Here is a 16,010-nt window from a genome sequence, read left to right on the forward strand (position 1 = left end):
TTATTTCTTGTGATACAAAAGCCCCATAATCGTTATTAATAAATCTGTTCTGTGACTGTTTGTGACTTGTAAGTGTTCGTTTCTCATAAAAAGATGCTCAAAGATTCTTAGCCACTTTTTTTTTCTTTAATTTCGCTTCAAAGTATTCTAAAGATATTTGAGAAATATTCGAAAATTATTCTTTTTGATTCACTCTCAAACTTCATAAACTTGAATTCACTTTGAACCCGAACTTTTGCTATACGCACAGCTCTAGTTTAGACTGATGAGTGCCAGAAACTCAGATTTTACAGTAGGATCTACTAATTTTGTATGCTCAGCAGACTTACCCATTTCTATGAACTCTCTAATATTTCAGTAATGAATAGAACAACTTCTTATTCAAGTGTGCTTATTTGTCAAAAAGAATTTAATCATCCACAGCACACAACACAGTTTACTTGCAAGGGTAATTTGTATGTGTCATGCTGCTCCCTTATGACATTACTTTGCGCCTGAGCGCACATAGCACTCTTCAGAAGTGCCAAAAAGTGAAGCCAAATTGCTTATTACGAGGCACACAAAAACAAGAAATAAGTAAAAGAACGAGGAAAGCTACATACAGCACCCAGCCAAAGACCATCAGGCACACTGCATGCCTCTAATGACGAGGGATTCCCAGATCAGAGTGCATATTCAGTAGGCCCTGTAATAATGCACTGAATGCTTTTAAAGAAAGTTGCAATGCCAGGTGCTTTTTTTATTACCTATGTTCTAATAAGTTCTCGTCCTGTTGGCATTTATGCAATGCACTAATAAAAAAAAGCATGAAAGTGGAAAAAAAAAAAAACTAACGGGCACTGGTCTACGAAGAGACCTACCGTATCTCGTTGTTGATGGCATCCAGCTGTTCCTGAAGCATTAGCGCCAGTGCCTGGGCATCTGAGTGGTGCCCCACTGGGGACAGCAGGTGGTCCATGCTGTCCAAAAGGCCCGCTCCACCACCGTCCTCTTCGTCTTCCTCCGTGGGACTGCACTCAGGGTCACTGACCCCTCCGTCCAAACCACTGCCAGTACCTCCCTGAACCACCTTGTCCCACTCAGAGTCACCCAGACCCTGGGGGCACAAGCCATTCGCTGTTTAACATCTTTGCGAATTGTCAGAGATCTGAACATCACACATTCAAACACTTCTCTTCGGCTGACCCAGATCATAGACAATGAATCCTCTTAGATAAGAAAGGGCCGAAAGTCACTGTTGAGGATAGAGGGAGGGAAGTAGGCAAACATTAAATCACTCACCATGCCAGGCAAATAGCAACTACCAAGCATGCTAAATGCCATGGCAGTACAGTAGACTCTAACTAAACAGAAAGCTGTTTAACGGAACTACTGTTTAAACGGAACTATTACCTCTGCAATGCTTGGTTTCGGGCTTGTATTCTGAACCCATGATCACCTCTCAGTAAACAAAAATCCTGTTAAATGGAACATATTTTCCCGGTTCCTTCAGATTCTGTTTTATGAGAGTTTACTGTACATTAGAATGTGGGCTTGATGGGTTATATTGGTGAATAGTGTACTGGACAGCAAAGGACAAGGATAAAAATATAATAATAAAACAGCTCTGCATGTAACCACATCCTTGTTTTGAACAATTAAATTTCACATATTAAACACATGAACTGCAAAATTCTACAATTCAAAGCACTAAAGACCTGCAGCGATGCTGATTTTACCAACTACATGTTGGGCACTGCGACGCAGTCTAATCAGTGAAACAGTGTTGGCGGAGAGAAGTAGCAAGTTGTGAACAGATGCACTGCCCCTGAACTATGGACGTGTTCTCTACATGTTTCTTTCCTATCTCAAACACCACGAAAGAAAAAGCTTAACAATTGAACCCCTCCCTTCCCCCCCCTCCAAACCCAAACCTATCAAGATGACAAAGCACATGCCTTTACATGTACATGTGTTCGTGCTTTTTTCATCTTGTCCTGAAGTTGTACCAACTAGCCAAGCTACAAATTCCTAAGATCTATTTAATTGCCTTAGCAATAAGCCTAATGGGCTAAAAAATGGTACTTCCTATAAACACCAGTCCACGGCTTAAGACATTAGAGCTTTAGCATACTTCAGCAACATTTGTGCATTTTTTTAATTGCTTAGCAAAGTTATGCTTTCAGATACAATTATGCGTTATATTGCTCCTTCAAGACATGCAGAGCTCTCACAACTGCCTCTGAGCATCCGCCAACGTCGTTAGCAGCTGCTCGGAAGCACATGACTAAGCGTCGATCACATGATCAAGTCGTTAGGTGGTAAGCACTCTGCCACGGCGTCTGGTCGTAGCATGTAACTGGAGGCACGGTGGCCTCCGAAATAGCGCACCAGCAGGAGGCTCTCTATGAAAGAGTGACGTTCTAGGCACAGCCTTTTTAGCAGGCATTGGTTCAACAGCATCCTCCTGCGACTCTTGGAAGGCCAATTTACCTTGCCAGAGTCTTCATCGAGGGACCGACGCCTGACCCTCGGCAGGGTGCGGTGCTGGGTGCCTGGTGTGGTGGGTGGGCCCGAGCTGATGTCCAGCCCACCACCACCAACAGACAAAGTGGAACGGAAAGCGTCCACCGAAGAGACCACCCCTGAAGTCGCCTCCGAAGTGGACGGTGGTACCAGACCCACCATAGACGGTGGCGACAGTACGTTGCTTCCGCCTCGTTGCGGAGAAAGGGGCGAATGGTGCGCAAGACTCCGTGCTGAAGTCACCCTGCAATGTTTTGTGGAGAAAGTACTCAACACAGGGGCTCCTCAAGGCACACACTTACTATCCAAGCTCTACACATGTCAAAATGCTGACCACTGTCTAAATAAACTCTCAGTAAGCAAAAGAACCTGTCTATGCAACAAAAAATGTTGCACTTGATAGAGCATGAATAAGACTCCCGGTGAAGTCAGCATAAAAATATTCATGAAAAACACTGCAGCTGTCTAACGAAAACAAGAGCAGCCAGCAAATCTGGTAGCCACTGCCCGGAAAAAGCAATTTCTGATTTAATCTGAAACACCATCACACAGAGAAATGGTGAAAAGCTTTTCTTGTAAACGAGTTATAAAATGAGGCTAAAAGGTTGAACCCTGCATTCAATGTTAGCACTATTCTTTATATCAAGCATGTGCCAATTTGCTAAAATTGAGCACGATTTTGTTTGTACAGTCTAGTACACTGTTGAAGAAAACTATCACCTATCAAAAAAGCAACATAATCGGACACGATTCGAGTCTCTACTTATGAAAAAAAAAAAAGTCACCCTGTAACAATAAATTAGGTATACGTTTACACAAGAACTCATTTTAGAGTCCCTGCGCCATATCTTGGAAATAACCAATGACACAAACCCCTACTGTAAATTCCCTTTAACAGTGGAACAAGCTGAAAAGCATTGTGATAAGAGCATTATGGCATCAAATGAATGCACAGAGAAAGACCCACAAGTTCTACTGTTTCACAATAATTTTACATCGCTATATGCATAGCAATGCAAATGTGCAATCACTTTGACGTATGAGAGCTTTGTCAGGCCCTTCCATGTAAGCATAGACGCAGATCTGTCACAGTTCACCTTGAAAGAGACTCTGTCCTGTAGTTCTGGACATCACGGCGGATCATCTCCATCTCTGCTCTCACTTTAGACAATTCCTCAAAGATTTTTTCCTGTGATGAAACAAAGAGAAGAGAAAAATAAGTTCCCAGAACACACTCAATAACATTAGCAAATTTGTGCAAAAGAGAAAATTTAATATGCATAGGTTTATATTCGATTTACAGCTGCAACATAACATAAAGGGCACCACTGCTGCTGCTGTTTGGTGGAAAAATACAATGCACGCCCAATCTTTCTGATACGTTGTGTCAATCAATGCTTCCATTCCTGAGACGTGCTTTAGCTAAACTGATGGGAAATTTCTCAACAAGACAGTGCTGCTTACTAACATCAGGCAAATAGCAGCACGGCATAATTATTTATTCTTACAAAACAAACATACACAACCCAATCACATGGTATAGTGCATAGTATTTATAGCACCAAAAAATTAGTATTTTCCGACTGCTTGAGATATTTTTTAGCTCGTTTTGCATTATATCGATGCAGACTTTCTCCAACGTTTTTAAAACCTTGCAATACAACATGGGAAGTTGACTAGAAAAAAAATAAAAAGTGGCCTACGTTTCTGTTTATTGCTCCTCAGGGCCACAGAAACGTCATCCACAGTTTTGAATAACTACCAGTAATTTTTGTAGATGTCACAGACGCGATGAAACAAGTTAAGAAATTTTTAGAATCCCTGTACTTCATTGTTTTCTTTCACAGCAGGGTTAGCATTAAAGTCAAGGCTCATTAAAACAAAATTGCATCTGACGTGAAAAATGCTTCATTATAACAAATTTGGTAAGACTGTTTCATGATACTGAATAAATGGCAATGACTATTTTTCATTAACTTCGTCATAAACAATAATTCCTTACATCTGTATTCGCTATATCAAGGCTTTACTGTAGTGCGGTGAACGTAAATTGCGTAAAATGATGAAGCTGGTGGCCAACGCAGCCTCCACATTTTGCTAAAGTCAGCACAACTCAGAAAATGCCGAAGGGTCGGGTATTTTGGCACAGTGGGGTAAAATTACAACAAACTTCACAGTTTTGCTCACTTGCTGCAAAAATAACTATGTGTATCGAATTGGTGCATTTAAAGCAACTGTTGTACCCCTGCTCAGTTGCTTTCTGATTAGACTCTGCAATTTAAATTATAGTAAATAAGTTTATCAATAACCAGTCTGCCCAAATCTCATCAGATCATGCCATGCTAATGTTTGAACTTATTGCCTAAGTTAAGCATTTTTTTTTCTAGCTCAGCTCATGGCAAGGCTGACCTTTCAGGTACTTCTAGAAGCGTAATTTACAAACGTCATCCACCTTTTTCAGACTATGCTTAACAGCGGCTGTGGCTAACACCTCATGATTGTCTCAGCTCATGCGAGGTTACTGCAATGCATTCCTCGCAAGAGTCATGTTTCCTGTCGAGGCCGTGCGTAAAGTAAGGCTTCCCTATAGCTCGTTTCCCTTGCTCCCACAGGCCGAATTCATGTTTTTTGCCAAAAATAGCTAGTGCTTTTAGAAACAAAAATGAAGTACCTTTCCACCGTTGCACAGAATATTTGACACATCTTTCTTCTTTCCCAGGAAATACCCATAACTTATGACTACGAGCCTGTATCCAAGCGAAAGGTGGCTTTTGCGTTTTAACTTAGACAAAATATTCCTGCCAGCGCTGATACTTAAATGTACATACATATTGGATCCAAAGTATGCAAACAATGGCTTTTCAGTAGAAAAGCATATTTTAGGAGCCGATCATCTAGAGCTGATCAGTGGACTTTGATAACAATAATATTATTGTGGTTTAACGACCCAAAACCACAGTAGTGCACATTGATGTCTACAATGGCGAGACTAAAAACAAGTTGCTGTTTTCAGTCTCAGGCTACGCACCAAGACATCAAGGAAACTTTGCCATATAGCGGAGCCCTCGGTTAGCCTACTTTGATTTTAGATGTACACTTGAGACATTAGCAACAGGAAAGATTGACCATCAAACATGGCTACACATTATCAGCCAGCAATAGGGATGGCATGTGAGTTATCTGTACAAGTGGCAAACAACCACTTATCACACAAGAAGTCCAAGACTACTGAGGTGCACCTTTAAAAAACAAAGGGCAGAACTAGTTTCAAGAACAAAACGGCCGAAGAAGCTATGAGCAACACAAAAGCACAAGAGCCGAGGCCACACCTTTTCTCCCTGGGTCTCGTCGAGGACCTTGCGTGTGCGCTCCAATTCCTGCGTCAGCATGTTCTTCTCGTCCAAGGCGTGCATGCGCTCCTTGAGGTGCATCTGCAACCGATCGTTGCTCTCCGCCAAAAGCTTGTCAACTGTCGCCGACAGCTTCTGGTTGTGGTCATCATTCATCTTTTCCCGCTGGCGTGCCTACGAGTGAACATTAAAGCACATGTGATAAAAGTGCAGAAATGTGACAACCAGCTAAACGTGCAACTTATGGCTAACCTGTGCTTCTTGCAAGTAGAGCTCCTCAAAGACTGTTACAAGAGTAAATGTAACACGAAAATACCCTCTCTCACACTCATCCGGCCCTTACTATTGGAGCGCATTAGAACACACCTGACAAGTGGGGCTTGTAAATGGACAATATTGTGTATGGTTGGCTGAACTTCCCAACCGAAGTGCCTGCCAGTGGGTCTAGAGCATCACCGATAACATTTTTTTCAAGTATAGTTTCTAGTAAGAAATGATGCACACATTTACAATGAGAATCAATCAATTAAACAATCAAATTCTTTCTGTACATGGTGCCCAACGTAATGAATATCATTGTCACACTTACCCGCATAAGCTCCCCGGCTTTTTCTTCGAGTTGCTGCTCCAGTCGACTGACTGTGTCCTCCATGGAGCCATGCTTTTCCTATTAAACAAAACAACTCTCAGACAAACAGCTGAAGGTCCAAGGGTGAAAGATGCTTACGTGAGCAATAATCGATGAAACATCCACGTCTGTCTCCTTCTTGGCAAACTGCGCAAGTTTTTGTTCAGCCAATTCCAGGCGTTCCTGGAGAGCTTTGATTTTTTCTTCACTCTGAAAAAACAGACCATAGAGACGTACAGCAACTGCATTAAACGGCATTGCTCTTCACAGTTAACCATTCGCAAAGATCACTAAATGTATGCAAGCTATAGCCTTTCTGCAAGTCAAGTTAATGCCATTTTTCCTCTATTATGCGCTCTGCTCAAACTTCACCATGAGCATGCATATGCATTCCTTCAGATTCCATGTGCACTAGATGATACACACAAAGGATAAACATATTACGGCTAATTTATTTCAGCGCATGCAAAAGCTACTTTCTATTTGCTTTTATAGAAAAGACTCAAAAATATCAAAGGCAGCCAGGAGAAGTAGCCACTCACCAATTTCAGCTGCGCTTCCTTGTTAGCAAGCTCCTGCTCAAGCTTCTCATTCAAGTCGTGTAGGGAGACCGATTCACGCTGGGCATTGAGACAACGCTTTTCCAACGTTGATATCCTCTCTTCTTGGTCTTCCTTCTGTGCATTGTTCTGCAATGGGGACAAGTTGACATACAAAAGATTGTGCTACCTCAAATGATACCAAGACAAATAAAGAGTGTGAGAAAACAAAGATTTTCAGTGATACAAAAAGAAAAAGAAAAAACTCACAGGGGCTGTTTTGCTTTTGTTTGAAATATGTGTGAAAAGTGAAAACAATCAGGTGTGGCTATTTTATGATGATCACCATTGGAGCTTGAGTGGTCCCGTTAGTAGCTCCCCACTTTGCTAATGCTGTGGCTGCTGCTGATGATGATTTATAGCTCAGCCCTTTGCAATGGGTATGCATCTTTCAACCATCCACGCCTTACTCAACTTGCATAGTGACATGCCTGGTGCAATTTAGTGCTTCTGCCATACATTGTTACATATGTTAACATGGCCCCTTGCCCGACATCATGACTGTATAGGGCCTTCTTCCATAGTGGTTTCAACCACTGGTGTGGCTCTGTGGCAGAATTACTTCAATGCCATGCAGCATGTCTGGGTTTGATTATGGCTCGAACTGTGATTTTTATCTCATTTCTATTATACTCACTGAGGTCACGATAATCAAGGCCGCATTTATCAGGGTCAGCACCTAATGCAGTCCACAAGAGATAACGCACAAAATTTTTCCAGGCTAAATTTTAAGTCAAATTAAAAGATTGGATGCACTGAAATCGGGAGACACGACTTTCATTTTACGTAGGAACTAGCAAAAAATAATGAATTTACATTTAACGCATTTTTCACAAACTGCTACGTCTAGTGGCTGTGTCCTGAAATAGGGGAGGTGACACTTCCGGAAACAGGCATGATAATCTCTCTAGGTACCACCCACATGCCTCAGCCCCCTCTGCTCCCATTACGGTTCCTAGAACCAGTACGAGTGGCACTGGCAGCAAACAATGCTCCTAGATAGAGTAAAGAATCGAAAGGGTAGTACACATTTCAGCACATCTGCAAAAGGGGGAGGAGAAAGGAATTTAAACGAGAGGCAGAGAAAGAGTCTCTGCGAGGTGCAGCCTGCATTTGCTGAGTGGGCTACTGATGTCACTACTGTGAATGTGCAGCCTCATGCACACTGCCATGCAGCCACGATGCACAGTGACAATTCTAAAATAAATACAGCCAACTGCACATAAATACATGAAGTGCACTTTAGTCATCAAAACAATCGCATCTACCTAATAGAATTTCAAAGTATTCATCATTTTTTTGTATTTTTTGTTCTCCAGCAACCCTTTGAGGTTTCTGCCTTAAAAACACAAGAAGAGAGCATGATCCAAAGATTTAAACCACATACCTCCTTGAGGTCCCTCGCAAGTCGAGCATTCTCTTCTTTCATGCGAGTGACTTCCTTCTGTGCCAGGGCCAGAGCTTCCTCGAGCTCACGCACCCGTGGCAGCAACTCGTTGAGTCGGCTGCGCGCCACTGCAAGCTCTGCCGCCTGCTTCTCCACAAGTTCCCGCAGCTCCACCAGCTTGCATGCTTCTTCCACAGCGTCCGCAGTACCATTAGACACCTACAAGCGCAGTGTTTTGTGAAGCCAAGTGGCTCTGAAGCATACAGGAAACAGGGGGATATGGCTCGCGAGTACGAAGTAATTGCTGTCCCGCAAAGGACGCCTGTAGTCGGAGACGACTTTAGAAGTCTGTGGCATTTCCTCCTCAAAGGCAAATGCACACAAGCCATCACCAATAAGCGTGCACTCCAGAATGATGTCACAAGCCGAACAGCCAGTGACCACGCTTTCGGAGCACATTGCCCAGTGCAGGAGCGGGACTATTTTTTTTTTGTCAACAAGGCAATCAGCTGTCCTGCTTTGGTTGCTTGCTCTTCAGACTTCATAAGTTTTATTAGACTCCGTCTAAAGAAATCATGTACTAACACTCTGGACAAGTGGATGAGGAGAGCAAACACAGTTAACAAACCCTGAGCCATGTTTATGGCAGCCGCAATTTGGAAACTATAATTATGACATCTGACCGGTTACAAAGTCAGAAGGTTCCTCATATTTATCATAATTCTGTCACATTATGGTCACCACATATCTTTCCACTTCTCAATAAACTATACCATTTCAGCTGTTACCCGTAAGCTAAATACAGAGCATTAGACCTACATCAGTTTCTACAAAACAAGAAACCCTCGAAATGAGTACAAGACAACTGCCTCAGCCAAGAAAAGTGCATAAATGGAAGATCTATCTGGGCAGTCTAAACAAAAGGGTCACTGAGGGGCTTTCACCCATCATACTCGAGCTCACTGGCATGTGGGTCAGATAAAAGGCAATGTAATAAATTGATACCGAAGTGAAGCCCTGTGCCTTCATACAGGGACAGCACCTGCCTAAAAAGGCAAGAGCAGGATGAAAAATGTGTGTGTCAGCGGGGCTTCATCTAATGCACTTCCTACATAAAAGCAGAAGTCCTCAAAAGGTAACAAAAAAAATCGAGCGACAGTCAAGGACCGGCACACTCACCTTGTTGACATGTAAAGAGTTTTCTATTGGCCCCTCCCCGCTTTTCCTATCTTCCGATATTGTGGTCGCACCTTTAGTCTTGTATTGGGTAATCTGGAACCAAACGGCAAGTAGCCGTGTTAGGCGCACACTGCTTCCAGGCATAGGAGACCTCGATAAAACAATAACATAGTTCACAAGAAGCAAAATACATCTGACCTCTTCGTTCGCTTTGTTGAGCTCTTCTTCCAAGGTGCTGACACGTTCCAATGCAACTCTCAATCGTTCTCTCACCTGCACAAGTGAAAGTGAGGGAAGAAGCTTAATGGGAGCTGTTCACTTGTGAAATAATCAAGCACGTAGAAATGGAATAAAGTAATGCACACAACCCCACCTTCATTGTACCAATGCTTGCTTATCTGGATCGCTTAGAATCAACTTGCAGACTGCCGATACAGTGCCAAGATGAAATGACTAAGATGCACATTCGTGCTTTTAATAACTTGAAACATGAGAGTGCGTAGCTTCTCGAAGTCAAAGCTCACCCATGGCTTCCACTATCCCTCATTTCCACAACTAAACGCTGTTCTTTCACTTGGTGATCACTCCAACTTAGAGAATATAATTTGGATGTGGAAATGAGGGCAAATTAAAACCATGCACAATCTTTGCGCTCATGAGGCTACACACTCCCATGTTGCAAGTCATATTGAATGCGACACTACATGCATCTTCAATGAAATGCGCATTGACTTGTACGAGATCTTTTTCCTTATAATGCAACTGACTATATGCAATTCATAGCTGAAATGATTCGTCATTGAAAGGAGCAAGCACTCCAGAGAAAAAAAAGTACTGCTACGACGAGTGATGTTTATTTTACAGGGCGGAATAATAGACAACTACAAGAGTGCCACAAAAATTTCCACTGATTGCCAATCATTAACAATATGTAATTTTGAACTTACAAGTTTTACAATATTTTTACTGTAGATTAAAGGAACACCAAAGAAACAAACGATTTTTCTTGTACAGTTGATCCCGCATATATCAAATTCAGATATATTGTATTATTGGCTATATCGAACAGTTGAGAAATTCCCTTGAATTTCCCATGAAAAAGTATGGGACCAGTGCACTCGTATAATGAACTCTCCCACAGTGAGACATCCGCTATATGGAACGCCATGCCGCGCTGAAGCCCAGAAAGTGCATTTTCCCTAGCACATATTGATAAATTTTCATCTGGGTTCTAAGAAGTTCTGATCCCTTCTCTCGCGCAGGTGACAAAAAGACGGTGACTTTATCGTGCTGACCTAGTTTGTTGTGCGGCGCTTGCGAGTGCACCAGTATGTTTAATGCACGATTTGCAGGTCTTAACGCGCAGGGGCAGCATTTTTAAAAAAGACCGATTGCCGAGGACACTAAAATGAGAATGCGAAGTGACTTGGTGATTTCGTTGCAATGTTCGCATTCCCTTCCTTAAGCTAAAAAAACACGGCCTTCGAGATGTGCAAGCTCATGACGTACTTTTAGTGTTTTCGGTTTTAAAACGCATGTCTCAAAGGCTACGCTTTTTTTAGTTTTTCGCATTAGAGCAGCTTTTGGCTTCTCGCATTATAGCACCGGTGCAGTTGACGACGTAGCTCTTTCTGACTGCATGGATGCTGTGATCATGGCTGCCGTTGCTGCTGCCGTGGAAGTGTACCCGCGCAGTTATGAGTATGCCACTATGCCAACTATAGGTGGAGAGTTTTCATATTCCTAGAGAGAGCAGAGCACCAAACTTGCTCTTTCACATACTCATCTGTCTCTCTCTCTATATATATAGTGTCATGAGCGAGACAGAGACAACACCCGTTTGTCGGGCAAGCTGTTCTATTCTGTCTCTTCTGCCTCGCTTTCCTTAGCTGCCCCCACGCGCCCAAGCCCCAGCGTTTCTTGGTCATGACACTAGGCCATGACTGTGCGCGCGGAGCTGGCAGCAAAGTTTCTGATGGGCGGGCTTGGTGCATCATGGTGGTTCGCCCAGACCACAATGCAACATTGGGTGACGGTCAGGGAGAAGCGTCTCTGGTGGACGACACTGGCTGCCTCGAGCTGGTTGGTCTACGCCACTGTGCGCCTCTGCTTGAATATCTGTCAGTGTGCTTTCTGGTGGTTGGAATTGGCTCTGTCGCTGCAGTCTAACTCGCCCATGGTGTAACGTTTCCTGACAATTCGTAGAATACAGTTCAGGTGGACGGCCCTGACTGCTCCGGCAAGGTCGCAGAGTAACCTGGAAACGCTGGTGTTTGTCCCACCACCACTGGGGCACCGAACTGCACCGGGATGCTCTGCAAGGCAGCCGTGTGGACGTTCGCGCCATTTCTCGAAATGAGATGCAACGCAGCTGATGGTTGGGCATCAATACCGCAGCAGAACTCTCTGACATAGTCGAGCCGGTGGCCTCTGGCGAACTGTCGCGTGCATACGTGGTGTCCTTGGAGGGAACAGCAGGGGGGCTGGTCCTCGACAAGTTCTCAAGGGCAGGGACCTCAGCCTGCCTAGATAGCTGAGTTTTCACGAAGGAAACATCCCTTGGGAGCCGAGTGTTTGCGCGGCTAGCGTCTGCGCGTCCGAAAATATGGCTGTGTCAGGTCACGGCTGATCTTGTTCGCATCCTCGGAAAGTTCTGCTTTGTGAAGCGGTAAGGAGTACATTTTGTTACTCATGATTGTGGTCTGGTAGGGGTCAGTTGTGTCTGGTACGATAGGGGCGAGCGCCTCCATGTTTTCAGACAACGATGTGCACGAGGGCAGTATATCCGAATGAAGGTCTGGTGTGGGTATCTTCAGGTCGAATACCGATGCAAAGTCCGGGACCTGCAGAGTAGAACTGTAGGCACTCTGGTCAGGGTCAGCAACAAGAAACCCCTCGTTGCATTCCATCGACGAGCTGCAACGAACCATTGCAGCCTCGAAGTGGTGCCAATAGTGGGCTCCGTCCTCTGTGAAAGTCTGGGGCTTGGTCAAGGCATCAGAAATCCGATGAAGGCAGCTATGAGCTTGGAGCTCCACTCCACCCAGGTGTGCTGCTTCACGCCTTCATACCGGTGCCATGCAACTGCACCTGCCCGAAGCCGGTCCACAGCCACGCACCATTTCTGATGCTCTGGTCCAGGACACCCGCGCTGTGTGCGCGTTGACGGTTGCCACCCAGTGGTTGGCGTCGTTCTGGAGCCCGTCAAACTCTGGTGGTTCGCTGACGGCCGGTGATGGTGGGTCAGCATGTGAGAATGCAGAGATTACTGAGTCGAAGCAGCAGATTTGGTTTGAGAGCTGCAGGAGGGCGCACATCAGATCTCCGCGTTGCTCAGATGAGCAGGCCTTGAGGTCTTGTGAGGCGACTGCATCCAACATGTCGATGCTAGCACTCAGGACCGGCAAGATGGCAGGGAACAGCACGGATCTCGTCGCTGTAACAGCGTTGACTGTGACAGGGAGTCGCGCGATGGTACGCCGCAGCTCCACGGCACTGTCGCATGAGGCCTCGGAACCACTCTGGTTCACGTGAATACTGCTAGCATGCGGTGCTAGCAGTATTCACGGTGGCGACAAGCATGCTCAAGGAAGCCTCAAGAGCGTCCCTTGGTTGTTCACCCGTTGTAAGGGGACTGTGCCTGAGATACAGGCTACGGAAAGCGTGCGCAACGTTCTCAGATGATAGCAGTCCATGCGCATACTGAGATAAAAGTGGTAGCCTGCCATCGAGGAGGCATTGACGCCATCGGCCGATGAATCGTTGGGTAGCTGCAGCAGCGGTCGGGTCGTGAACTCCATTACTCAGGAAGCGTGGACGGCGTTCCTGGATTGAAAGACCCGTGCTGCTGACGACCCACGAGTTACAGAGGTACAGGTGGCTTCAGCCGCAAGGTTAAGTTGTCGAACTGCGCCATTGTACTGAGCGAGACAGAGACAACACCCGTTCGTCGGGCAAGCTGTTCTATTCTGCCTCTTCTTCCTCGCATTCCTTAGCTGCCCCCACGCGCCCATGCCCCAGCGTTTCTTGGTCATGACAATAGATACACACACATACACACTCTCTCTCCCTCCCAGAGAGAGCCTTACTATTAAGAAGACAAAAAACAAGTGTCTGTTAAAGGGACACTAAAGGCAACTATTAAGCCGACGTTGATTATTAAATTGACGGTCCAGAAACCTCGTATTGCGACTTTTATGCAAAGGAAGTGCTTATTTTAAAATAAAATCACATTTTAGTGGTCCGCATCTGGTTAACGCACTTCAAATTACCCACATAAACGGAACGTCTCACGTCACTGTTGCCGTGCACAAGGTTGCCCAGCTTTATTGCACGGCTGCCGACACTAATCAAAGCAGAACAAAAGGCTCTTTATTTAGTGCAGCTATTTCGATTACTAGTGAATAATTTTAGGTGACTCGCCTGACGTCACCGGGATCATTTTGAAAATGTCCTACTGCGGCGCATGTGTTCTTGTGCATTCAAGTAGGGCACTGCTATTGATAATACTGTCGTTTTACACGTCATACATTGAGCTTTCACTCTGATGTAAATTGTTATTTGACTTTAGAGTCCCTTTAATTAAAAAGAAACTCATTTTCTTGATACGTACGCGTACATATCCCGAACTTATTTTGCACAAGAACCATGCAACTCCACAGTTTTCGTCATCCTATGACTTCGTTCTCAATGCGACCATGGCGCTAGACTCCCTGCTTGTCACTGCCATATAATCAAACTTTAAAATGACGAAATGAAAAGAAACGGGTATACAGAGTCCTTTATGAAATAGCTGCAAGACAGGATGGCCAACAGTACATTGGCGTAAGATGAGAGTCTAAGCTTAGCTCTAAAAAAATGTGCCGGGACCACACCAGGGGGGGGGGGGGGGGGGACTCTGCCCCCCCATGATGCAGCCCAAAGGGGGTCCGAGCCCCCAGCACCCCCGTACGCTCCGCCTATGATGCCAACGTTTTCGCTGTCGCTGATAACCAATCTTTTGCCGCGTTACAAAGCTTGCATTGGCGTTATGCGTCAATCACCGCTGTTGTGGCCAAAGGAGCTGAATTTCCTTATTTGAGAAGCTTCAATGACATTGAGGATGACTGGATCTTGACGGCACGCAAAAAGCAAGACAAGTTCATGGACTAGTTTTATGCGAAATAAAGTGCTGTAACTTGTAACTCACACCTTGTTCTTCAATATACTGCGAGCAAATTGTTATATTTACCATTTGTAATGATTTCCGAGGCCTGAAAGGCTTTGATTTAGGCCTAAAATATTTTGTATTTCAAATTAGCGATATATCAAACTATTTTTCGATCACCATAGAGTTCGATATATCCAGTATCAACTGTACTAGTAAATTACTCTTTCATGATATCAAAAACACCAAGCTTGCTGCAAGAAAATGCCTAGAGAAAATGCGAGTGGCGGCACCACCTTGAAGTTCCCACACTAGTTGTCGTGGCATCTTAGGTTTTGAAGGTGTCTACTACAGCCTATGCAATTTCTAGTCGGTAAAAATGAAGTATATTGTTTTTCGGGAGAGCCAGAGACTTAATATAGCATGTTTTTAGGCAAATTTCATTGAGCCGATGTGACGAAAATATTTTTTTTAAAAACTTTGAAATCTCAAGTCAATGTAAGAGATTTCGGCACGAAATTTAAATTTGACAGTCGGAATGTTGTCTTTCTCATACATTAATAAAGCTATCGTAGAGAAGTTAGCAACACTACACTTTTGAGAGTTAAATTATCGGTATAATCCAATTTACTGTCTCCCTTTGGTTTCCTTTTAAGCAAGATAAAGTGCAAGGACTGACTATAAGCAACTAATAGAGGCTCCCACGCAACTCTTCTTTATAAAAAATACTCCCTAAAGAACTTCCAATATTAGGCAAAGCACGAAAAGTTAATCCTATATATATATATATATATATATATATATATATATATATATATATATATATATATATATATATATATATATATATATATAAAAAGACGCACTGACCTTCTCATCAAGTGCCTTGTGGTGCTCGAACAGTGATTTGAGAGCTTTGAGCACTTCGACCTCGGAGGAGACACCAGCTGGAGACTGGGCTTGCCTTTTTACCACGGTCATGCGTAGGGACCGTTCGTGCCGAGACACTAGGCACTCCAGGTGCTCCAGCAGCAACTGTGAGCAACATTGCAGAAAAGGTAGCTTGCATTTCTGCCCAACAACTGAGATTTTTAGCAGCAGTGGCCTAGCTGTGGCTGCAAGAAAATCTGCGACAACAAGTAAAAGCGATGATATCCAAGTGACGATAGTGAAGGCAACCGTTCCCTACAAATGGCGCTGTGCCTTGCATTACCTG

General features: G+C 44.2%; 1 protein-coding gene across 1 annotated transcript in view; it reads right to left on the bottom strand.

Moving 5' to 3' along the window:
* Window positions 1-16,010, bottom strand: part of Liprin-alpha (PTPRF interacting protein alpha) — a 46,307-nt gene that overhangs the window by 26,865 nt on the left and 3,432 nt on the right. The window contains exons 3-13 of the mRNA XM_075887271.1: window positions 15,665-15,829; window positions 9,847-9,921; window positions 9,649-9,741; window positions 8,470-8,688; window positions 7,026-7,172; window positions 6,583-6,693; window positions 6,445-6,522; window positions 5,835-6,029; window positions 3,603-3,694; window positions 2,473-2,749; window positions 861-1,096 (exon numbers count right to left, since the gene is read on the bottom strand). Of these exons, the coding sequence (XP_075743386.1) occupies window positions 861-1,096; window positions 2,473-2,749; window positions 3,603-3,694; window positions 5,835-6,029; window positions 6,445-6,522; window positions 6,583-6,693; window positions 7,026-7,172; window positions 8,470-8,688; window positions 9,649-9,741; window positions 9,847-9,921; window positions 15,665-15,829 (1,688 nt within the window). The remainder of the gene's footprint in view (window positions 1-860; window positions 1,097-2,472; window positions 2,750-3,602; window positions 3,695-5,834; window positions 6,030-6,444; window positions 6,523-6,582; window positions 6,694-7,025; window positions 7,173-8,469; window positions 8,689-9,648; window positions 9,742-9,846; window positions 9,922-15,664; window positions 15,830-16,010) is intronic.

This window comes from Rhipicephalus microplus, chromosome 2, assembly GCF_043290135.1.
Source record: "Rhipicephalus microplus isolate Deutch F79 chromosome 2, USDA_Rmic, whole genome shotgun sequence".
In the NCBI taxonomy this organism is placed as follows: domain Eukaryota; kingdom Metazoa; phylum Arthropoda; class Arachnida; order Ixodida; family Ixodidae; genus Rhipicephalus; species Rhipicephalus microplus.